The sequence below is a fragment of the Marmota flaviventris genome, chromosome 5 (genome assembly GCF_047511675.1).
Source record: "Marmota flaviventris isolate mMarFla1 chromosome 5, mMarFla1.hap1, whole genome shotgun sequence".
Classification (NCBI taxonomy): domain Eukaryota; kingdom Metazoa; phylum Chordata; class Mammalia; order Rodentia; family Sciuridae; genus Marmota; species Marmota flaviventris.
This window is the reverse complement of record NC_092502.1, coordinates 46432347-46458664: the sequence shown is the minus strand read 5'-3', so window position 1 is coordinate 46458664 and position 26318 is coordinate 46432347. Positions and strand designations below refer to the sequence as shown.

General features: G+C 38.4%; 1 protein-coding gene across 3 annotated transcripts in view; it reads left to right on the top strand.

The window, feature by feature from the left end:
* Sema6a (semaphorin 6A) overlaps window positions 1-26318 on the top strand; it is a 124955-nt gene that overhangs the window by 76843 nt on the left and 21794 nt on the right. For 2 of the 3 annotated variants that reach the window (XM_071612201.1, XM_071612202.1), the window contains 12 exons: window positions 823-913; window positions 3814-3933; window positions 4618-4706; window positions 5469-5686; window positions 9447-9578; window positions 11706-11861; window positions 13180-13356; window positions 13725-13865; window positions 13954-14034; window positions 16296-16354; window positions 18883-18903; window positions 24131-24295. In XM_071612201.1, the coding sequence (XP_071468302.1) occupies window positions 823-913; window positions 3814-3933; window positions 4618-4706; window positions 5469-5686; window positions 9447-9578; window positions 11706-11861; window positions 13180-13356; window positions 13725-13865; window positions 13954-14034; window positions 16296-16354; window positions 18883-18903; window positions 24131-24295 (1450 nt within the window). The remainder of the gene's footprint in view (window positions 1-822; window positions 914-3813; window positions 3934-4617; window positions 4707-5468; window positions 5687-9446; window positions 9579-11705; window positions 11862-13179; window positions 13357-13724; window positions 13866-13953; window positions 14035-16295; window positions 16355-18882; window positions 18904-24130; window positions 24296-26318) is intronic. The other variant, XM_071612203.1, reaches the window with a different exon arrangement.

Sequence of the window (26318 nt, the reverse complement as noted above, 5' to 3'; positions counted from 1 at the left end):
AAAGAAGGCCCTGAATTGACTTTTTAAAATAAATAAGAAATCCAGGTGTTTGCCCCCCAATACTACTTTGACCAAACAAAACTTACCAGCAGGCCAGTAATAACCTCTAACCTAAAGAAACAGTGCCCTGAGTGGAGCAGCGGGAAATAGAAGTCAGGGGCTCAGTCTCTCACTGCTCTGACCTTTGTGAGCCGTTCAACTTTTGGGCCTCTGTTTTCTAAACCTGGGCCATTTGCAAAATCACTTTCAAAGCTGCTATCCTATGATGCTGAAGCATGTGCAAAGGCCACCCCGTGTTCTGCTCATATTCATGTTCTTGCCACTTTCCTGATGCTGTATCATTCTGCCAAGTAACCCAAGGAAAAATTCCAGTGTCTTCTACTGGGATTTAAGCCACAAAGGTAGGACTCATCATGCAAAACAAAACCAGAAACTAAGGTCATTCTCTAGAGTTCATGACTCAACAGGTAATTGGGACAGGTAGCTTTTCCCAGGGATTACCTCAGAAATTCCTTGGTTTAGAATGTTTATTTCTAAACCATTTCATTAGGATATGGAGATATATTTATTGTAATAGTTAAGGGTCGAGCAGACATAACCAAATTTTAGACTCTCCTAGCTATAGAAACTTGGTCAAGTGACTTAATCTCTTTTAGCCTGTTTCTTCATCTGAAACACATAGATGTGCATTGGAGGGTATTTATAAGGACATTTGCAAGTATGTATTTGAATTACTGTACACATGAAGTGTTTTATAAGTATCAGTTCTGTAACTATTGTTGGTGGTTGTTGTTTATAAACAAGTTATATTATTGCATTTAGATTGATACTTTGGAACCTTTTGGGGATGAATTTAGTGGAATGGCCCGATGCCCTTATGATGCCAAACATGCCAACGTTGCGCTGTTTGCAGGTAAATGACCCGATTTCTTCTTATTGCATTTGCTTTTGCGTGTTTCAGCCTGTCGCTGAGAATCTGCTCTGGAGGATTCATGGAGTCATAGTTGTAGCCTGATTCTCTGGTGAATACTGTAATTAAGAGTGCCTTTTCCATTTGAAATTAGTATGGAAATTGTACTTTTGCTTCTCTAAACAAGTCTTTGCCACACTTACCCATATTTTTGTGTCTGTAGAAAAGGATAACAGCTCAACATTGAATATGCAATGGCAAGTTTGGGCTCAAATAATAGAAAATCACACCTCAAACCATGGATGTGGTTTAATGTTTGAAGTCAGGTAGACTTTGGGATTGATCAACAACAGTATTATCCCCGATGCTGCTGCTTGTCATTTCCCGCCTCTGTATCAACTCCATTATGAGACTGGCTGCTGCCCCAATTAATGTCTTCTTATCTACATATAGAAGGGAAATGAAAAAAAGAACAACAAAAAAAGGAAACTTCTGGAATCTCACTCAGAGCAGTGAGGCCACATACCCATAAACTTCCAGCAAAATCTCACATATCATAGCCTGATTAAGCAATATGTCTGTCTCTGGTCCAAAGGTCCTGGTGGTTTAGAGGGTGATATTGATTGCTGAAGTGGGCCTGTACTCCCCCACCCCACACCTTCTCTCTGCTGTAAAAGATATAAAGAAGCAGCTGATAAGCCATCCTTTTAGTAGGATTTTTGTATATGAGTGTGTTTTAATTAGGAATTTATTTAGGAATTCATTGCCAGCTGTGTGTGTGGAGGTGGGTGTTGAGAGAAGTGTTGGTATAATAGTGATTGTTATAGCATGTAATAAAGCAGTTAACTATAATTTCCATCACAACAGCTAAAAACTGGCACATCCTAGCTGTGTAAGGGACTTTAGGGTTTTGATTATGAAACAAGATTATTTCCCAGCTCCTTGAACTTCATCCTCAGAGTTACCCATTTGTGGGTCTGAATCTTTAGTCATAGATTGTAGAAACAGAAAGTTTCCTGGGGTTTTCCTGCTAAGTGAGAGCCTGCTTCTTTGAGAAACAGCACTTCACTGCCACAAAGTCTCCTAGACTAATTTGCAAGCATGGGCAGGAGCAAAGCCAGGGCAAGAGGACTTGAGCATATTCTAAAGTGCATACCTATACCGAATACCTCTCTGATTCTAGAACCTGCATTAGTTGGGACCTTGGAGGATGTGGGCTGAAGGAGAGAATTTTAGTTTAACTGTAAAATAAAAAGAGAACTTGTAGCCTGAGGTAGAAATGAGAGACAGCACTGAGTGTTTACTGAGGCCAGTATGTTTCCAAGAGCTATTGAGAACAAATACACAATATGAAACTATTATTTTCCCCACCCTAAGATGTACATCTGAAAAGTTTCCCATTGGAATGTTTGAAATCTCATGAAAGCTCAGCCCTATTTGACTCAAGATCTGCACTGTGAGTGGATGGTGGCATAGCATCAACAATGGCAGAATAGTGTTCTGTTTTACAAGGAAAGTTCTGGTCAGATACCAGTATTGAGTGTAAAACAGAGTCCTGGAGTGTTATTAAAAGGAGGAATAGCCATCCCCATAGCCCACACTCCTCCCCATGTTCCACTGTCCCTAAAACCCAGGCCTATCTTTATGACATAGGGTATAAGAATATAGAATATATATTCTATGAGAAAGCTTGTGATTTATAGATATGTGCTTGTCAATGCAAAGGTTTGTGGTCTGCAGATTTGAACAAAAGTACAATCAGAACTTCTTAATGTAGAGTTGATAATTATGCAGATATCAAGATAGCTCTTAGTTAAATCTGAGCAAATTTTCGTTATTTTAAGACCAAAGGTAAAAATAAATATCTTTGTTTAGGTTTTGATCATCTTTTTATTTTTAAATATGGTAGAACTTAAAAAGTACTATATTGTCTGTAAGTCACTTTGGCATCTAATTAGTGAAATTATGTAATTCATTAAAAATAAAGCCAAGAAGTCATTGTTTTATTTTTGGGTATAACTATTGTTTCTATTTAGTCTATATAGATTTTACTATCCTAGAACACCCCAATTAGTTATTTGTTTGCAGAGTTTGTTAATCCAGGAAAGAACCAAAAGTTTTAGGGACCATCTCCAGTATTTATTCTCTTTTGCCTTGGATATATCCTCAAGCATCCCTCCCCAAAAGAATAAGTTCTTAAAGAAAGGCCAGTTTGAACTCAGCCTCTCCCATCCCCTTTCTTCTTTGTTTTGGAATTTTGTAATTTATAATGTTTTCAGTTTGTGATTTGTGAAATCCTAAAGCAAATATCTGTAATTTAAGGTAGATTGGCGGGGCTTAATGAAGTCGTTTGACCAAGTTAAAAAGGAGTGCTGACCCTCAGGATAGAAGCAGGAATTTGGTCAGCCCCTTTGTGCTTATGAGCCTCCTCTGTTCAACTCTGCACACCTGCCCAGGCTGAGGACTCCCTTACCTCTGCCTGGACTTAAATTTTTCAGTGATAACATCAGCTTCTATCTTTCCCTGGGCTCCTACCTAATCCAGTTTACCATGGTGTGGTGGCAATAGCAGCATCCAAGGGTCCTTGGCCTTGAGATTTCAGTCAAGGTCCATCTAATCAAGTGCAGCAAACAACATTTTTCATTTACTCTGTTCCCTGAGCTGCTGCTGCTTAGAAAAATTGCCATGCAATTTAAAAAATGAAAAATGTTTCATCTCTCATGATCCCAATTTAAAATGGTTAGGAATATGGGCCAAGTATTTTCCTCGCGACTCTTGGATTTTTCCCAGTTGTCCTATCTCATTTGCCTGATGTAGGAAAGCAATCTGGGGGATGTCTTCATTATTCCCCATCCCCACTCTCTTGCTTGCACCCTGTTCACCTCTTTTCTTTTTCTGCTAAGATGGAAAACTATACTCAGCCACAGTGACTGACTTCCTGGCCATTGATGCAGTCATTTACCGGAGTCTTGGAGACAGCCCTACCCTGAGGACCGTCAAGCACGATTCAAAATGGTTGAAAGGTGAACATTTAAAAGAAGAAAGGTGTTGCGGGTGGGGAGTACATATCTTGTGGGAGATATAGAGTCTGCATGGACCAGACTGTAAATTCATTTTAGTAATGGTTTCTGACAGACCAAACCATGTAAATTGTATCTTTCACCTCCACTGATTTATTTACCTCCCTTTTTTCCTTCCCATGAGTTTCTGGAGTATTAACAAAACTACCAGTGCCACAACAATAGAATATGTTACACTCATCTTCCCCTGCCTGAAACTCTCATTTTGGAGTCCCACATGAAAAGAACTGAATAGTTCATTCATGAAAGAGAACAGGGATTGGAGGTAGTGGGGAATAGGAAAGAGGCCATTCACAGCCCTGTGAGTCAGGCTGACCAGGCAATGTGTACAAAATCCTCTCTGTAATATGGGCATTCCATTGTGGAAAATAAAATTACAGAGATTTGCAAAACCCATTTATTCTTGATTGTTGATTGCAAAGCTTCTGAAAGATATAATTTGTAGGCTTGAGTGCCTTCTGAAATCACTAGCACTTGCAAGTGTGAAGTCATTAGAAATGGTTAGTGTTCACCAAATGTCTAATAGCCCTACACTTTTAATTAATAACATGTCTTTGGTTGCACTTGATTAAAATTCTCTTAACACTATGTGACATGTCCCCAATTAAAGTGTCTATTTGTCTACAGAACCATACTTTGTCCAAGCAGTGGATTATGGAGACTACATCTACTTCTTCTTCAGGGAAATCGCTGTGGAGTACAACACCATGGGAAAGGTAAGTGGGGAGGGTGCATCGGGCTATCTCGAAGCCCTGTAGCCTTTTCAGAGCTATAACAAATTACAGGGAACCTCTTAAATATTTCTACTTAAAATCAAACCAACAGATGTTTGGTTAATTTCATACCAAATTCCAAGTAAAAACATGTGGTTTTTAGGTACAGTTTTCCTTTTTAATTGAGTTGCTCCTTAGGGAGACTAAATATCCAGTATCTTCAAGCAAATTGAGTCTTGATATATTTATTATTTTCTTTCTTGCAAAAAGTGATAGAACAGTGAGGGGATGTCTATTTTATCAGTTATTTTTACCAGAGAGTAGATCAAGGTCACTAAGTTGGAGGACACAAATAAAAGGCCAGGGTGGCTTGCACAATTAGAGGAACTCACACTCTAAGGATGAGAGTCAGGCCCCAGAGGCAGGCAGTGAGGATGGCAGAGATGGTGCATACAAAGTGTGCTTTTGTTTGAGGAAATAAAAAGCTAAGCAGTCTGTATGGAAATGAGTTTATGTGGCTGGGAGCTGATCCCCTGAAGGATTTATAGCTCTGTATTAAATGCCACAGCCTTATCTTTTAAAACAAGCTGTTTCAGTGCTGAGTTTTCCTCTTTTTTTTTTTTCTTTTGCTACTGATTTTAGAAACACAATATTAAATTAAGCACCTTGTTGTTCTGTTTCTGTTGTCAAGAAAAGGCAAATTCTAGTACGATCTTCTCACAAAGTGCCTGCATCTCATTTTCCCTGTGTGTTTTTCCTCTGCAGGTTGTTTTCCCTAGAGTCGCTCAGGTTTGTAAGAATGACATGGGAGGGTCTCAGAGAGTCCTGGAGAAACAGTGGACATCTTTCCTGAAGGCTCGACTGAACTGCTCAGTGCCTGGAGACTCTCATTTTTATTTCAACATACTCCAGGCGGTTACAGACGTGATCCATATTAATGGCCGTGATGTTGTCCTGGCAACCTTTTCCACACCTTATAACAGGTAACTATGCCCTGGCTGTGTTGACCTAAATCATTTCTTCCTGGCTCCCTTTTCCCACAGGGCTTCTGTTGTAATATGTAGTGTTCACAACTGACAGAAAATTTCTATTCACTCTTTGTAGCTAAGAAGCACTTAACACTTAGTTTTCAACAATGAATTAGTTGGAATTTACAAGCATTATTAAAATAGGATTTTAGGGGAAATAAATTATAACAATATGCTCTATTCATATTACTGGCATGTAAACACTTTTCATGTGTTATTCCTAAATCCCTCCTCTAATCTTGGAAATCCGATACTGTTGTTCTCTTTTTACACTCAAGGAAACTGAGCTTAAAATATTAGATTACCTGGTCCAGGTAGTCAACAATGGAAGAAGCAGTTTTGGAACTAAGAAATGTTTTTCCCATCTTAGCACATGTAGCATTCCAATCGACTTGTAATATTTCCATTAATTAGCTAGGTATCTTTTGAAATAAAAACACCAGAAATATATTAAAATGCAACATTATGAAGTTTAGCATTGACATGAATCTGTCCAGCATCCCATCCAGGGATATGGTGACTGCCCTATTTGAGGAAGTCACCCTTGGGTGACCTCACTCAACAACTTAGATCATGGCCCAAATCCCAAACTTAGCTCTAGTGAGGATTTATAAGTCATCGAAAACTATCCCTAGAGATATTGGATATCAGCGTATTCATTCCTATTTTTGAATTTGGTTAAGCTAAGCATGGTTAAGCTAAGACACTAATAATTGGCCCTAGAGCAGTGAAAACTGTATGGATATTACAGAATAGAAGGAAAGTACGGGGTCCCTGGTACTCAGCTCTCCATGAAGCTACAAAGCTATCACAGGTCTAGCACTGTTGTGTGAAAATGATCCTAACTCTGGGTATGGTCATGAAATCTGAGTTTCTCTACCATGTTCTGTGTATAATTTCTGATAGTCTAGATGGAATATCATCCTCTAAGAATACAATGTTTGTATTCTGCTTTTTACAAAGACTCTTAAGAACTTGATGAGTGCTACATGACAGGCACAAAAATGATGAGACTGGAGGATAGCATCTAGAAAGAAGTGCTTAGGAATCAGGCAGAGCACAGAAAACAGCAAGCAGAAGGTAGAAATCATGCTCCTCAATTACATGGAGGGCAAGAGTCAAGAGTTTCCCACTGAAGATAAATGAAAATATGAGTCTATATTGCAGCAAGAACTATTTGATTAGATTTAGGTAAGCTTTAACCATCTGTAGGGATTTTTAGACTTGAGAATAAAAAAATATATTTAAAAAATTAGCTCTTGACTGTTCTTATATAAAAACCCATCTATCTAGGATTTTGTAGAGGCATACTGTGTTTGTCAATGGGAATTCAAGGGCTAGTGGGACTTAAAAGCACATTTCTCCTTTGGGGTTTTATTTTGGTTTTTAAAAGTATGAGTTGCTTTGTAATTAAAATCCCATAATGGGTTCCCTTGTGTTATAGGTACTCCATCTGAAGTATTTCTTAAAGGGTCCCTAGGAAATATCCACTGGGATGTTTATGCAGTCTCAGAAATTATATTTATTATTCAATAAAAATCAGAATATGGTAATCTAGTTTCCCATTTTAAAAATATGCATACCCATTTTCACTTATAAATTACAGTCCTTCTCTGGCTTTCCTCCCTCTGATTTTATCCCTTTCTACTCCATGTCCGCATAAGCAAACTAGTGTGTCAGGTTGTTTCCTATCCTTAAGGGGCTCTCTTTACCCTGAGGAAGAAATCCAAGCTCCTTGGCATGGCATGCCAACCCCCTTGTGGTGTGGCTCCCTTCTCTCTTCAGCTTGTCTTCCTTCCATCCTCTGCTACAAAGCCTGTGCCACTAGCCTACAGAACCAAAGTCTGGTTCTAGAATGTGCTGTGCTCTACATACATGATGCTCTCTGCCATGTCTGCCTGTCCAAACAACATCTGTCCATTGCAACCCTGTGCATGCTCCAAGTCTTGGCTGAGTCACCTCCCGTGAAACTCTGTGCACCTTCTTTATGGGCTGCTTTTTACAAGATTGCCTTGGAGTTGTTATAATTATACTTGCTTCCACACTGAACTGTGAGCCAAATGAAGGAAGACCTCTATTGGTCATGGGGCACTTATTGCTTTAGATTAGGAATTTCAGAAATACATGTTTAATAATCAGAAGTTGGAAAGAAAGGAATGGAGATAAGATGACAGGAAGGAAGGGGAGGAAGAAACAAAAAGACTACAAATGATTCTAACCTTGGGAAGATTATAAAAACCCCAGATTCCTTAGTTATTATGGATGCATCATAAAATTTCTCAATCAATTTATCTGATGTTTCCTAATATGGAAGGTAAATATGTAAACTTGTTGCATTTAGGAGAGAAATAAGTAAAGAGTATCTTAAAAAATTAAGTAAACAGGGCCAGGGATATAGCTTAGTTGGTAGAATGCTTGCCTTGAATGCAGAAGGCCCTGGGTTCAATCCCCAGAACCACAAAAAAAAAAAAGAAAGAAAGAAAAGAAAAAGAAAAAGAAAAAAAAAATAAATAAATAATGCTAGGTTCCAAAATTCCAATGCAAATAGGGATTACTGTGTTAAATAGGCAAGTCAGTGAATGTCAAATACATGTATGTATTCTGACTTTAAAATTCACCCTGTCACCTCGTTTTAAAGAAGCTTTTTAATCCTCTCCCTATTTCTTGCTTTATTAGTAATATTTCAGTAATTGTTATAAAACTAAAGATGGCATAAAATTTTCCTAATCATGTATGAAGTGATTTCCATATCCTTTCAACATTTTGCAAAAAACTGAATCTTTCTCCTGGCTGGATCGTGCTCCCACACTGCAGAGCGCCTCATCCCTTGCCCTGACTGCTCCCATCATGTAATGGCTCACTACCTCAAAGCCTGATTAAACCTCTTGGCCAGCTGGTGTCTACAATTTATTTCATCAAAATCAAGGAGCGATCATAGTCAAAACAAACATGGGTTCAAATGTAAACAGTATACCCAGATGAATGAATTATTCATGTCTTCCCACCATTGGTTAAAAAACAAAAATGCCTAAGTCCTTCCAGGAGTGCCAGGCAAGGATGTAATTATAGGTGGAGATTACTGTCATTATTATTATTTAGCACTTTATAGGGTACTTTATTTGAAAAGTGATAATGTTTTAAGACTTAAGTTATTTAATCTCATGCAAATTAACTGGAAATAAAAATTTAAAGATACAGCAACTAATGTAAAACGTGTGGTCACCTCACAACCACCACCTCCCACCGATACCACATTCTTGCATCATCAGTCTTTGGCTTAAAGATCCAAATTCAAAGAAGCAATGTGTGGATAGTAGAGTCCTTTTCTTTCAAATTTTCACAAACATTGGAGATGCAGAACATTTTCCAGAGACTTTTTTATCTTTGAATTATTGATAGCAATATCAGGGAATTCATGAAATTTCTATCGCCCATTGAATAATTGTTCCTTTATAAACAAAAGTGGTTTGAGAGACAATGAAGTCATGAAGATTTTTTTTTTTATTTCTCTATGTGCTTTGCTGTAAACTAGCTCTTGATACGAATATGATTGACAGAAACATTCTTTTCATGAGTTAAGATCCCATACAGTTATACTGTGTTCACAGTATAACTTTTAAATTCCCCCCACCTGTAATAAGAAAGTTTCTTAAAGTGTGTTTGCACACTGCATGCATAATGTTTGTGTAATACTTTGTGAAATGTCATGTTGCAGCATCCCTGGGTCTGCAGTTTGTGCCTATGACATGCTTGACATTGCCAATGTGTTTACTGGGAGATTCAAGGAACAGAAGTCTCCCGATTCCACCTGGACACCAGTTCCTGATGAACGAGTCCCTAAGCCTAGGTATGTGCTAATATTTATTTGGCTATTTTATACTTCTAGAAATGGGGGGAACTTGATCCTTTGACAGTGAACATCCTGTGAACTGTATTCTGATATTTTCCTTGCTAGCCAGGCAGATACAGATGCCAGAACAATAGAAAGGCCTTGGAGACCATTTGCCTTCATCCCCTTAACCAAAATCCAGAATTATCTTATGGACATACAAAACGATGACTCTCTAGTCTCTTGCTTAACCTTTATGCATGTATTTTATCTAATGTAATAACAGAATGATAGGAACCATCTGATATAGCCAGTCCCATTCGCCTGTAATTGGGGAAAACTGAGGCCTAGAGAGGTAAAGTATATTGTGTAAATTCACATAACTAGAGAAATTATTTTTGCTTCCCTCAATTTTACAGACGGATCTCTCTAATAATGTATGAAATGTAAACGGTGTTTCCCTGGATTTGGGAATCAAGCTGGGTCAGAGTTGACTCTAAGACTCCAGGCTGAGGACAGAAACAGTGGACTATTAGGATATTTCTGTTGTGCCATGTTCTGTGTTAGTCACCTCTTTGCAAATTGTGCCCTAAAATTTCTCGCATGAAAGCCTATGGCCCAGAGACAATAGAGATTTCTTGGTCCCATGTAATCTTCCTTAGATCCTCCCAGGGAAACAGCTAATTCTAACTGAATACAAACAAGATGAAGCTCTACCCCCACTCCTGTGCCTTCCTTGTATGGGTTCCACATCCTCCACACATCCATTACCAAACTTGCAAACTAAGTTACATGGAAATAGCTCCACTGAATTTGCATGACCCAGGAAAGAAGCCTAATGCCTTACTTTTTCATTTTGCTTTCTAACTTTCTCCCCAAACCTCCCATCCTCCTGACATGAAATACCTATGAGTCTATGAGTGCATTTAATTGATCTAACTTAGACGCCGTGAACTACTATACTCCAAGGAAACCCTCATGTCAGCATTCATCTTCATCACCTGAATTAACTGGTCTGTTCATACCCTGCTGCTTGTGGAGAACAGACATAGTGAGAAAAACATGCTACTGCAATCTCTGCTAGATTCTCTAAGTCATGGCCTGGGACTGTGAACCACCTTCTCAATAAGCAGAAAGGAGAAGTTCAGGCAAAGGGATCAGGTTTCAAGGAATACCAGCTCTCTATTTGGTGTGTGAAGATGGTATCACTCAGCCATCACTACCAGGACACATTTTTAAAAGATTTTTCCACCACGGCAGGGCAGAGGACTTGCCCACATGCTTCCACACCCCTGCCTGGTCCCTGTTGTAGACATCAGGATGCATTCACTGGAAGGCTGAGTTGGCACCATGACACAGTAGACATGTGGCATGGAGGTAGGTCATGTCAACATCGTGAGAACCCCAACTCCTCTCCTGCACTAAGAAGCAACCAGGTACCTGGGCTCCTGGCTTCAGTGTTTCCCAGTCTGATTTTGCTGGGAAGTTCCTTCACTCCTGAAACCATAGATTTTCTTGTTCAAGTGCATTTTGCTATATTCAATTATGAGGAAATGAACTTGCAGGAAAGAATCTTTATTATAATTGATTTTTCATACCTGCCAAAATCACATAAAAATAAAAGCAGTAATAAAAAAAAAAGCCCCCAAATTCTGAGTCCCGTGTAATGAGAGATGGTTACACTGAGCCTTGCTAGTATGTATCCAGGTGACTTTCTGAACATCTTTTCTACACTTATGGAAAAAGTCAACTAACTCCTCTCTTTGTAGAACAAATGCCCCCCAAGAACCTCTTGCAGGGTTTTGAGTAAGTAGAGCCATCCCTGGGATATGTGCAGACCACAAACTCACTTGTTTAGAGCTCCATCGCTGTTTGCTGGGGTTCGTTTGTGCTTCTGGAAGCAAGCCAAGCTGCCCCAACATGCAGCTGAACTAAGCTGGTGAAGGCTCCTTTATGGAATGAGGAGGCAGCCCAGAGGAAATCTCAGCGTATTGTATTTGGTGGCATTCTGCATTGTTCAACTTCCTCCTCTTGCCTGTGGTACATTCTCTTTCATGCCAGATGCTTAGAGAAGCAGTTCATTGAAAGAATTTGCCATAAGGCATGAAATAAACCCCCTCCCTCCCACCCTTTGTTTCATTTTAGGCCAGGTTGCTGTGCTGGCTCATCCTCCTTAGAGAAATATGCCACCTCCAATGAATTTCCTGATGACACCCTGAACTTCATTAAGACTCACCCGCTCATGGATGAGGCAGTACCTTCCATCATCAACAGACCATGGTTCCTGAGAACGATGGTCAGGTGGGTGCCAAGCAAACCATGTCCAAAATGGATTTCTCTGACTTTGTTTCATGCTCATAGAATCTATCAGTGGTTCATGCTTTGAAATGCCACAAACATCTTCTGCTATCCTGGGCATTGATTCAGCTATGAAATGCTGGCAGGTTGGGTGGATGCCATCAAATCCCCATAGCCACATTCCCAGTGAGGAGAGTTCCAATATTTTCAGGCTAGTTGTACACATGCCAGCAATTAGAGGAAAGAAAGATATTTCCTTCCGGGTTAGCTCATTAATCCAGTCTGTGTAAAAATAGAGGAGTGGTGAAAGAGAACTAGTGATTGGATGTGGATACCTGTTTGGGTGGTTATGGTGGCAAAACATGCTGCAGATTTCACATGAGCATGGCCCCTGGATTATTAACTGTCAAACAGCATGTGTACCACATTTGCAGAAGTATGCCAGCATGAAGGGCTCATATTTTAGTATTAATTTTCTGAAGTGGTGGGCAAAAGAGATCTATAATAACATGAAGTATTCTTCCTTTTATTTATTTAGAGCTTACTTTCCAAGTACCAACCAAGTATGGCAGTCTTCAAACAAATGTTAATTTATCATCATTTTTATACCCTGTCTTTTTTGAAAGATATTAAAGTATTGCGATAGCTCTTGGCTATTAGATAGGAACCATGGTATATAATTTGCAGGAAGACTCATGATTTCTGCCATGGTACTTAGGATAAATACATGTCTATGGCAGGCTGAATAACCAAGGAATTTCAGAGAAATCATGCCCAGTAGAACTTATTCTAGGCACCCGGTTTGGGTTGCTTGTCATTATATATATTAATAGTGCCATCAACTCTCCACAATCAGAACTCTTACAGCCCTCTCTAACAATCAGAAAACTATCTAGTCTAGCATTTTGTTGATGAAAGCTTTGTACCTCAGAGGAAGAGTATGAAGAATGGTAGCTATTGCTTTTCAACCTTAAAAGGATTGTTAAATTAGTTCACTTATTATTTCTTATCCTCTCCATAGGAGACATCAGTCTTTCCTTGTTGATCATGAAAAGGATCATCGTTGAGTGGTTTCAGATGGTTAGGGGTATTTATTATGGAAGTTGGCCTCCACACACACATACCTCTTTGCTCCCCATTGGAGGCATACTAATGCTCTGCATATGGATATAAAGGACCAGAATAGCTTGAGAGAATTGTTTATATGCATATATTTTTCCTGAGGTTGTTATTGAAAGCTATGTCACAATTGAAGTGGAAAAGGGGACACTTATTGATAGACCAACAAAGAGATTAAACAATGTGATTCTATCATTTTTAGATACCGCCTGACCAAAATTGCAGTAGATACTGCTGCTGGGCCGTATCAGAATCACACTGTGGTTTTCCTGGGATCAGAAAAAGGAATCATCTTGAAGTTCTTGGCTAGGATAGGAAACAGTGGTTTCCTAAATGACAGTCTTTTCCTGGAGGAGATGAGCGTTTACAACCCAGAAAAGTAAGTAGAGTGTTTGATCCTTTCTTAGTAATAATTTGTTTTGCTTTATGGCCTCCTTTCATTCAGAGAAAATCAAGATAGACTTCCATTTTATGCATTTGTAGGTGACTTTTCAAGCTGTTAGTAAAAAGATCTCTAAACACATTAAAAGCATTATTTTTTTTCTGGCCATTAATGTGTGTGTGTGTGTGTGTGTGTGTTTATAGATGCACATGTGTGTGCATGTCACAGAATATGCTTCACCTTTAGTTAGATCACATTGAGAGATCACCTTGTGAACTGGGAAGTGAGGTGTGAGGGTGGTGGCAGCAAAAAGAAAACTGCTCCAAAGAACCTATGAATGATATTATTATGCCCCATAAAACTAGATGCAGTTATGATGGAGTAGAAGACAAAAGGATTATGGGCATGCAGCTGGATAGAGCCAGTAGCTCTCTGTACGTCGCATTCTCCACCTGTGTGATCAAGGTTCCTCTTGGCCGCTGTGAACGACACGGGAAGTGTAAAAAGTATGTATTTTGCTACATTGACAATTAGAAAATTCTGCTATGCTTAGAAAGGAGTCCTAGGTAGCTGACGATCATCTTCTTCCCACAGAACCTGTATCGCCTCCAGAGACCCATATTGTGGGTGGGTAAAGGAAGCAGGTTCCTGTGTTCATCTGTCACCCAACAGCAGGTAAGGAGCCTGAGGTATGGGAGAGGTCAGAGTGGCCTTTGGCTGTGACACATTCTAGATGTGGGATTAACTGCACTCACTCACAACACCAGCACTCAGCCTTCTGTGCACACACCTCAGCCACAGGACTGTCGGTGTTATCTTTCCTTTCCTCATTTCATAGACTTCCTACGACATCAGATGTGGCAGATTTCCAACTGAATAATCACCCTCACATGATTAAAAACACACAGAAAGGAAACACAGTGGGCTTCAACGTATTCCCTGGAGAGAGGGACAAGAAGGTGCCTGCCTTGATCATCACAGTGCAAGAACAGCAGAGAAAAGGAGCAATGGGATACCAATTAGATTAGTGAGGGGTTTGTCTAGCCATTGCAAAAACGACTCTTATAATTGACTGTACAGGGCTGAGAAGAAATTGCAGAGCATTTGTTAAGCCACACATTTATGCTGCAAGCATGGCGTATACATCCAATAAAGCTTCCTCCTCTGCCAAAGAACAGTTGACCCTATTACTCGTTAGGCAGTCAATCAATTCTTGGCAATTCTCCAGTTAGTCAGCTAGGACAGTCTACCACGCCTGTGATTTTAGTGTTTAAAATTGCTAGTTTTAAATACTTAAATGGTATTGGCTAAGACCTTTCTTTTTATGTTTTGACCTCAGTAGATGTGAAATCCAAAATAATAGTTGGAAAAATATTCAATTCATCTTTGACAGGTTACAGCAACTCAAGTAAGGTGCCATATGGCAGTACAGGGCTTTCCTTCAACAAAGCTATCCCTCGAGCCTCCCCAGATCCAAAGGGCAAACAACCATTTTCACATAGCTCTGAGCCTCCTTTCCTATTTTAGAATAGCTAGACAAATTAATAGAAGGGCATAGCTGATGATCACCACCTGCATAATTTGAGGACAAGTATTCCCATAAACACATATAATGATAACTGTCAAATCTGACCTAGAAACTTGACTTAAGCAAGGAGTTGACTCACTATATATTATTAGAGCAGCTTTGCTAGTAGCAATGTTGTCATATTAGAGAGTTAGAAATTTGTGTCTTTTCGTGAGATCTTCCAGGTAGAGGAGAAAGATCATAAAACCTGGGGAGGGAAGCTAAGAAATGACTTACCTTTTCTTGTGTATTCAACGTGTGAACAGAGATATAAAGATATATTATGAACTATTTTTAATCAACACCAGAACTCCAAAATAGTTCCTTTAAGGGCTGCATACATATTTCAATGACTGGCATTGCTCAAAACATGTGGAACTCTGCTTGGAGAGTCAGCTTCAGGGCCTGATGAATACTGGCTTTCATTACCACTAGAAATCTTTATCCTTTGAAGATGAATTTGATTTTTAATGCAGCAAAAGACATTAGAAACTAAACATGATGGATTATTAGATCAAGGTGTGACATTCAAAACAGTTTATATGGCTTACAAATAAACTCTGAAGGCAGTCACAATATAGAAATTTCAAGTGTATTATGGGAATAAGCCTTGTCCAAAAAAGGGCAGATTCCTTTGGCTGATACTAATGTGTTTTATTTTAAAAATCAAAATATTAGGTATTATTAAAATTGATTTTGTTAATGTCATATAGCTTGTACAACCCATTGGTGGCCTTAATGGACTTATAAGAACATGGAGCATGCATGGGTGTAGATTCCTGAGGACTAGGACAGGGCTGGCAGTGAGCAGAAATCCTAAATGGTCCTAGCACAATGCACCAACAGGTTTTGTTTCCACTCAGGCCCCACATATCCACTGGCCATTTGTACCTTTGAACACTTCAATATACAAGTTTCTGCTAGGCAAAGAAATAGAAAAAGGTCTCGGAAGGCAAGAATAATAGTGGAAGAGAAACTAGGGAAGAAAAGGCTCCTTTTTAATTTATAGTCCTCTGCATTGCTTATATGAAGAGTGTTTTTTTTTAACATCTAAACTTTTTAAATGTTTAAGAAATGCTCAGGGAACTAGAAAAAGAATGTAAATAGTTTTACAAACTAATTAACTCCCTGAATAAGATCTGAATTAACTGCTTAAACCATGGATTCTCTTTGGAGATTCACATACGACTCATTTCTATAAACTTCAGAGATAAATTTTCAAGCTGTTATCTATTTCTTTTTTGCACCTGCCACTCGGTTTATCAAACTGTGTTACTTTCTTTCATGAACTTAACACTCATTCCTGAATCATGCTCAATTTATTTATTGTGTTTGTTTCTGTCTTTCTTTGTCTTCCTTTTTTTTAAAGACTGACTTTTGAGCAGGACATAGAGCGTGGCAATACAGATGGCCTGGGAGACTGTCACAGTAAGTAAAGCTTTTTAATCCATGTTCGTCTTTGAGTGAAGATGCTTTTATCACATGGCCTAGAAACATTATCCCACACATGGACTGAATGCAGCTGATGCCGAAACATGCATAAACAGAAATTGTCTTCTAAATATCAAGTAAAGAAAGTGGGGTGTGTAAAATCCAGTGTGGTCAATATTGTTGCTATAAATGCTGCCCCCCGGGGCTGGGGTTGTGGTTTAGCGGTAGAGTGCTCGCCTAGCACATGTGAGGCCCTGGGTTCGATCCTCAGCACCACATAAAAGTAAATAAATAAAACAAAGATATTGTGTCCATGTACAACTAAAAAAAATAAAAAATAAATGTTGGCACACATTTTGTGGAACAAATTCACTCTAGAAGATATTAATTATAGCAAAGCAGTAAGTTATGTCAGCATTTCCATTACAAAATGGCAGTTTTGTTGTTTTCTTTAAAAATGTGCTATTATACTGTTACTTTTAGCCAAATAATAATAAGATTGATCATTCTGCTCTAACTTTTTAATTGAGACTGTTATATCCTTTTTTGAACATATTGACTAACGAAAGTAATTATTTTTTAAAAATAGATTTATGTATATTACCATTTGTGGTAGAAAAAACTTTCAGAAATAACTCATAAGCACAAAGTGATTCAAAATATCATTTTTATAGGAATTAGCTTACTGTGCCAATCTCAGAGTCCTCTGTTATTAAATGGTAGCATTTTATTTATCTATGACAACTAGACAGAATTACATATAAATTACAGTAATAATAGTACTGTCCTGTGTTGTTCTATGACCTGACTAATATCAATAGTCTCCTGAAAATGTTTTACTAATACTAATTTAAGGAATAATGCCAAGCTCTTAGAAAAATGTTTAGTTTACGATTTTTTTAAATGTTACATATGCTGAATTTCAAAACAACTTGCATTCACAATGGCACCAAAAATTATCTCCAAAGGGAATGAAACTGTATTACTTCTGATACTTGATTCTATAATGAAAATCTTGGAAATTATTCTAAGTCATATAGTCATGAGTATGAAAATTTCAGACTAACCTGTGGCCCAACTTTCTACCTTATGCTTTTTTACAGATCAGATATAATCAAATAAACAGGACTAATCACAAATTCTTTGCCCTATATAATTTTTTGTTTACAAGGATGGTGCAAAAAAAAAATCCTTATGTGTCTTCATATGCACAATTTACAAATTAAAATTAGCATAGGAGATAGTATCATCACCAAAATGTCTATGTCACATGCATATGTACCTTAGTGTGTAGTAGTGAGACAATATGAGGTTTGATCACTGGACCTTAATTATCTTAGTGCCTTATAGCTTAAGTTTTGGGGGAAACAGGTTTGGGGGTATATGTATGTTTAATTAACTCACTTTAGTGAACCATTTTCGTATTTTTATGAACTGGTGATATAAGCATCTGTAGAAAGATAGCAGTGTAGTTTTGGATTAAATCAGAAAATACATTAAGAATGTAAAGATTGCTGTGCCTCTAGAAAGTGTCCACTGTATCAATAGTCTCACACCCATATCTGTGTTCTCAGGCAGAGGAAGCTAAGGAAACCTCTGTATACAGCATAGGGGAGACCCAATCCAGTGATTTGCTTTTTATTCCCAGGGTCATTTCAACAGTCAAGCCCCTACGCCTGCCTTTGTTCTTCCTAGTGCGTCCCTGACCTTGAACTCCCTTCCTGAGCACCTTGGGGGGCTCACTCAGGGCAAGAAATGAGCTGCACCTCCACCTGCCTGTCTTTCCCAAGGGCTTCTCTTCTCCCTGTGCTACTAGAACAGGAACTACTTGTATTAGACATACCTATTTATATATAGGTGTTCAGAGAGGAGTTGGGCAATTGGTGCATGATGACTCTTTAAAAGGACCTTAAGAGGAAATGAGGAGATCATAAGGAGCCAGTGTCAGAGGCTGTGTAACACGCTGAGCAAACTAGTGATCTGACCCAAAAACAGCACACACACATACATATGTTGCTTAAAAAGTGTGTGGGTTTGATTTTTTGTTTTAATTTCCAAACTGAAATCCCTGCTGAGTTGAGAACATTGTGATACTGGACTCTTCTTTCTAGCATGGTCATGAGAATGAGAAGAGAAAATATAAAGAAAAGTTCTTTCTTTAAGCATGTGGTGCAGTTGCTTCATATTTTATTCACATGCATGTCATTACCAAAACGACATTAAGTAGGACCTGAATTCTCAGAATCACTTGTGATCACAGTGACCATTTCCTCTGCTGACTCTTGGTTTTTCGCTGCCTCCTGGCAGTAACTTTGAGGAAACTCACTTGATGGAAGAGATATGGATATGTGAAATCAGACCTAGTATAAAGCACCTTAGGTTCTAAGCAGGAATTAAGAGCACTTACTCAGTATCGGGCTTGTGTGTTGGCATAGTTCTGATTAGCTCATTCCCACTTATTATGTAAGTCACACTAAGCAGAGTGTGAAACATCAAGTAACCTCCTCCTCCCTTTTGTCTTTCAGATTCCTTCGTGGCACTGAATGGTAAGGAAGATATTACTGTCATAATTTAATATCAGTGGAAATCTATCTGAGAAATCCTATTTCACTAATCCTCTTGAGCATTTTCAAACCTTAGGTTTCTTTTTAATTAATTTTTTATCCTCATTATTTTTTATAGACATTTCAACTCTTCTACCAGATCATGAAATGTCTTACAACACAGTGTATGGTCAGTTTATTGATATATATATATATATACATAAATATTTTTTTTTTTATTCTTTAAGTCACTTATACTATGGTAGTTTATAGTTTCATTCCTAAACATCATGGACCAGATTCTTTGTTACTTCAGAGCCCCAATTCACTAAAAATTATTTATAGATTTCACTGTGCTTCAAAAACCACTCTGCTTATATGAGACAGTTGATGTGGGAGATTGAGTCCTAAATTTTTAATCCATATAACATGAAATATGCCAACCTTTGGGAATTTGGTGAATATATTTAATGAGTTCTTGAGGGAAAAGAAACTGCTTTTGGACATAAGTATATCCAAGATAAAAGAATATTTCTTATAACTAAAATAGACTATATAGCTCCTCAGCTGATAGAGAATACCATCCTGCAAAATGCTGGCTCTCAGAACTACCTTCCACAGGGGAAAATCTATACCAGGTATAGACACCAGGTTCTTATTAGGCAAAACTTTCCAATGTAGCATGAAATTGGTCATCAAAATTTAAGCTCACAAAAGTATGCATATTTAAACATATCTTCTTTCTTCAGAGAATATACAAGGAAGAGTGACGCAGTGGAAATGATATGCAAACAGGATTTATCCCATTGTTCTCAGACTGAAATACAGGAGCATTATATTAAACACAGCTACAAAGTCCATAAACAGAATATTCTGAACTCTTGGTGCAAAAAGTTGAGATGAAACCATTCCATTTAGATTTCTCAAATGTACCACCAAATATTTATTAAGTAAACAATCCATGTGTTTTTTAAAAATATCAAATGAAAAACATCTGTGCAATGGCAACTTTATGCTTTTGCATTTTAATGGTGACAAGAGTTCAGCTATTTATGGTTTGTATGCTTAAGATATGCAACAAAGGAATAGTGACAGGAGAGTATTTTAAATAAAGGGGTAGGTAATAAAATAGACTGGGACAATTAAGGCAAAGAAGGAAAAACAGAGGTAAGAAAGGAAAATAATGAGGACGTAAGATTCAAAGAAATGGTTGAAGATGGCTACAAATGTGTTCAATAGCTCCATGTAAATGTTCACTCCCTGGGTCTGATTAGCATAAATAAAAAGCCTCTTTGAAGTCTTAAAGATCATCTTATGAATTGGAGCTGTACAATATGGGAAAACGTGCCTGGTTTCTCCTGACCAGCCCGCTGTGAAGTGAGGCAGGATGGAGTAGGTGAGCCCACAGAATTCATCCACCTTTAACATTCTCTCATCTACAATTCAAACCAGAATATTGAACACTATAGACTCAAAAAAAAAAATCACTCAGGAAGCACATGTCATCTAGCTTAGCCTTAAGCCTTCAAAAAGAAAACCAACTTAGCATTTGCTCTTTTTCCAATATCATACTTTACAATCATTTCTGATAATTGAATAATCTTTATCAGATATTGAGAAATTCAGACCTTCAAACTAACTGAACCAGCAACCTCCCTAACATTCATCACTTATCCTAAGACCAAATTTAACTCCCAGGCAATTTCTTATATAGATAGAATAATTAAACCATAAAATGCTCTCCATGAACAAAAATCACTCTTCAAGCTATGGCTTTCTCTCTTATTTCCTTTTCAAAGGAAAGGTACCTTTTAATTCTTCCATATTAACACTTTAAAGGACAATGTCCATTCATCCTTATCTCTTGAACTGTGGTTTCTGTAATGAAACTAAAGATTCAGAATTTTCCTATCAGCTAATGATTCTGCCCATTTCAGGCCGAATATATTCAGTGTGAAGGCGTTAGGTGATTAATTGACCATTAAAATGAATGATGGTCTAGACAGGATGTACAAAAATACAGGAGACTTTTGAGACATATAAGCTATTATAAGAGATACCTATTTCAAAGTTAGTAAACCCAGAAGAGATTTAATTAACTCATCCAGCAAATATTTGGTATGTGCGAGGCAGTGGACTAGATGATATATTTGTAGCATCAGAGGAAAGATCAGATTGCTATTTTTATGAGCACAAATATAGACAAGAGAGTCAATCCCAAAGTCTAAAGTGCACCCAAGCTGTTTCTAGCTGTGTCCTTTGCATGTCCTGCATTCTGTGGCTAAGTGCAGACCCATACAGCAAACCCTAAACCACAACTGCCCATCTCAGGAAAAAGGATCATTTCAATAAACCATGCAAACTTTCTATTGGCAAAAATTGTATGCAAACCAGTTACAAATACAATACCCCTTTTAGTGAATTGGGTCCTGATTTTTTTCCTTCTCTCTCCCTCTTTATTGATTTAGTGTCTCTTCTTTTATGTCTATTTGACTATAATCATTGTTAATAGGTTAGAGTAGTTCAAAGGGTCTCTAACCTCTAGAATCACAATGACTTGTAGATACAGAGAAACAATGTGATGTGCTCAACTTAACTTTTTAAATATATCTATTTCTTTGTGTTTTTGAAGTCATGTAGCATAAGTTCTGTTGATTAAAATGTGACCTTTCTTATTGGACTAACAAGACAAAATTGTAGGTTGTAAATCTATTGACATATAACACCATAGCCACAAATGATTGCCTATTTTTGTAGCACTATTTTGGTTAGAAAGTCTCTTAGGCAATGCATAAGGATAATATAGCCTCTAAAATCAAATTATAAGAAGGAATATAAGTGATTTCCTTATAACTTTTTTTTTAGCTTGAGGATATAATAGCACATATCTTGATTCAAACTGAGGACTGCTGCCTAATATTTTAATGTGGTGATTCTAAAATTTTTGAGAATCAGGTATTGCTTTCCCTGATTGTTTAATTTGCCACTAGCATGCGTTCCTTATCCTCAAGCACAAGTTTAAAAGATTATAGACCTCATGCAGTTCTGTTTTTTTTTTCTTTTGAATAAATCAGATACATTGTTTCTCTAGATTTACATATAGAAAATTGAGATGTGGTGGGTATTAGACTAACGCTTTAGTGATAGGAAGAAGAGGCTGATTTCTCACATTTGTGTAAAACATTTTCCTACCTAACTACCATCTGGTCCGCATTAATTTCCTCTCATAGCCATAGCTTTCCATTACCAATGAGTTTTCCATGTATTTGCAGCATATGGTCCAGGAAATCTTTCTACAGAGAATGTGTCCCTTAGGCATATATTTCCCCTAGATTACCATATTAAGAAATGTTCTCCCTAAACCATACTTATGGCATTACCATAAAATTGCCCCTTGAACACACTTAAATTGAAAGTGTTCAAAATGCATATCAATTCAGGTAAAAGAAATTCTTGCTACTTGGAGAGGAAGATTTTTCCTTCCTCCTTTTTCCTATCTCTCTACAAAACTATTTCTAATTGTTTGCTTATACTGAGTGCTAAATTCTCTCTTAGGCTGGCCATATATTTTACTAAAACAGTCTTGAATTCAGGAGTGGAAAATAGAAGTTATGTTTTAGACCTCGATGTAAGCAAAGAGGAAATATAGGAAATTCCATGTTTCCCTTTCTCAGGCTGATTTCCCTGCCCCTGTTCTCTTATCAGTATTAGGAGATGAGATGTGAAACTCAGAAACATAAAAACAAAAAGTCTAGAAGCAAGCATTCCTTTAGTCTTAAATGCACATATTTTTAGCAGTGGGATATGAAGCAGACTATTTCAACAAAGCGGATGTTTGAAGCTGTGTGGGAGCCACACAAGTTCTGCATAGAAAGTGACTTCTTAAACATTACCAAAGCTTTATGGCAGTATTTAAGTGTGGTGTTTCCAGAGAAATCATCATAGCTTAGATGAGCCACTTGGCTTGCTTTACCCACCAAGCAAAATCCTAAAATTAAAAAAAAAAAATATTTTAAATGTTTTCTGTAATTTGCAATATTATAGTCTCCCCGGGCTCCAACATTCAATAATAATTGTGGGGGGAAATAGAATGCAATGCATTTATCATTATTATCTCTCTTTCAGTATTTATTTATCATGCATACAATGATCACATACAAGGCTAGAGGTTTGGGAGTTATTGTGAATCTGCCCTACTTTCTATCAAAGGCACCGATTACACATGCACAGTAGTTGTCCTGATGTCTTTTTAAAAACTGTTCCAAGAGACTGCTATAGGTAAAATGGTTTAATAAGCCAAAGACTCCAGTAGAAATTCACAGGGTGGTTATATTTCATTTCTACCAGACAGAATAGGTAGTAGGGTTTCTTTAAATCATTGTGACAGCTTAGATCAAAGCACCTGATAGAATCTGCATTCAATCTTGTGCAGTGATGGAGCGAGAGCCTACAGATGTGTTCACAGGAAATGTCCACTATATCTGCCGAAACTCCCTGCCTAGCCATTCTCCTGGCATTAGCCTATGGGAGGCTACTTTAAATCTCAAAATCTCTCTTTTTTCTGGTTTGAATCATTTCAATGAGACCTCAAAAACAACATCTCATAAATATAAGTCATGAAACTATGAAACTAACTTTATTGGAATAAAACACACAAGGCACAGCCATAACACATAACAATTGAGGCCTCCTTTCTAGTCAAAAAGAGGTGGAGGCAGATCCCTTTGGAAAGCAGGAACTCCTTCCAGAACAGGGAGTGCCTGTGAAGTTGAGCCCATGCTAAAGACAAGACATTCCATGCAGCCGGCACGGGAAGGGCTCAGGACAGTGGAGCTACTTGCGATAGAAAAGATACATCCACTACCACCATAAACCTGTCTCACCCATCATAGTGTCCCAGGGTGGACACTTTCTGTCTTTAATGCTGCCCTGGGGATGACCAGAGAAGGGCCACTAACATTTATTCAGCCTCTAGTTTCAGATACTGTGCTAGATACGTTGACCATTATGTCACTTTATCCTCCCAACATTGGGAGGTATCCTTATCCCCACGGTGTTCGAAGAGACACTAAGTGGTTCCTGGGGCTCACCCCCACCATTACCTCCATTAATCCTTGCCATTTCTAGGGCCCTTTCCCCTCAGTCTCTCAGCCCACTCCTGGCCTCTGAGCAAAGGGAATGTGGGTCTCTCTGGTGATGTTTTCCCTAACTGTATTTGTGATAAAAACAGGGCACGCCAGTTCCCTCTTGCCCAGCACCACCACATCAGATGCAGCGGCTCAAGAGGGGTATGAGTCTAGGGGAGGAATTCCGGACTGGAAGGACCTGTTCGATTCACCTGACAGCACAGATCCTTTCGGGGCAGTGTCTTCCCATAATCACCAAGACAAGAAGGGTAAGGCCTTGGAAATGCCTCCTCCTTGGTGGGGAGAGTTGGGGGGGAAAGCGGGGAGGACTGTGTAACTGCTTCCAGCTAAGTCTAAACAGCATTTAGGAACCTCCAATGTACCACTACTGAAAACTTCTCAAAATTAAGACTGACAGTCCAATCTTCATATGAGGCTTGATCCTAAATTATTTCTGGACCAAAGAGAAACCACACAAAACAAATAACACTTCTCTGAGCTTCTTCCACCCAGAAGAGGTGTGGCCTGGCTCAAATCAGATGCTGGCTCCTGAGATCCCTTTCCACTCCTCTCAGTCACATGCTATGATTTTTTTTTTTTTTTGGACCCTCTCTCTTCCCACCATAATGTGATGGAATGCCGTGCGGACTTTGGCAAGTAAATGTAATCCAAGTAAAAGCCCATTAATCAGTGAATTGAGAAATAGCCAGACAAAGTCTTTTCTGGCTGGTAGCATCTCTCCCTCTCACATGGTGCTGAATTTGAATAGGGCCATGGTCCTCAGACTACTGTAATTGCCCTCAGAGGACAACAGCTGAAACAAAAATATGTCATTTAATCAAGCAGAATTGCTATGCATTTAAAATGGAAAGGAAGCCATGCTAAATGAAAGGGACTCTACTGTGAACTGTCCTAAATTCTCCTTTGCTTTCTTTGCTTGACTGCGGACAGGAAATGTCATCTCTTTTTTCGCCATTTGCTGCTTCTGGTAACACATCCTACTTCAGTAGCAGCTGCAACCAAAGAGGCCTTTACTTGTCCAAAAAACAGTCTTGTAAATCAGAGGCTGAAAAGCCCAGTTATGTTGCTGAGCTGTTTTCCCCCATTCAGAATTGTTAACTTCTATATGTTTTCAAGAATTTCATGCAAACTGGGTGTGAGTTTTGAGGGCAGAGCAGCCCCCATGACCCCTGAAGACAGTCTCTGTCGTGTCCTCTCCCAGAGTTTTCTGCACACACATATCTCCATCTTTACTTCAATAGAATATTTCCTGAGCAGACCCATGCTGAAGTTTCATCATGCTTTTTGCTTTCCCTTTCCTGAGAGTGCTCTGTACTCTCCTGTCCTATTTCCACAGCCAAAATGTAAAGATCAACCCAACCCCTTTTATCTTGCTCTTGAGCATGTCCCCTTCACTGATTTTATTATTCTTCTATAGACTTTCACTCTTAATATACCCTGCCTCAAATCTATTTAAAGGGAAAAAAAAAGAGAGAAAGAAAGAAAAAGCAGGTTTTGTCTCACCAGCCTCTCTGTTCTTAACATCCCAAGAAAGCAACCAATGGAGGAGAAACTGCCTGACAGGCCACAAGCCCCAGCATGTGCCATTATTTGTGATGTGTGGCTCCAGACCTCAGATGTATTGGTCTTGGCTGTGTTCAAGAAGAGACAGCTTAGTAAAAATCACTTTGTTTTTGCCCACTGTGATTTTTTTAGAAAAACAGTCTTTCCAGTAAAGTCCTAACTATGTCAACCAAATATCTAGCTGTTGGTTGCAGTAATTTACTCTTCACTGAGAGGGGTGGCATGGATTTTCTCCAATCGTTAACTCCCCAAAGGAATGGAGGTTCTCAAAGAGTCCAATTAACACTTTGACAGATTGTTTGAAAATTCGGCATTGTTCATTCTCTTGGGTCTTATTGTGAATATTGACAAAGCTGGAAGCAGGCTGCATATTGTCAAACAATGGTGGCAGAGGTGATTGCATGGGTGTTTAACATGATCACTGTTCTTGTGCTATTAACTCCTTGCCTTGCCCTGTCAAATTTGAGTTTGATTTTGACAATTGATGATATGTTTGATGGGGCAATGCCAATGAGTTTGTTAAGCAGAAATTTGAAAAAGATATAGCTGAGTGTTCCTTTTACCATGATTTTTTTTTATGATTTTAATTTCCATTTTGCTCTGAATTGTTTTTTTTTTCTGTTTACCGTTCATGATTTATTTCAAGCTTTTGTTTTCGTTTTGCCAAGCACTATGTGGTATGACTTGGTGATGGCGTTACTCTGTTGG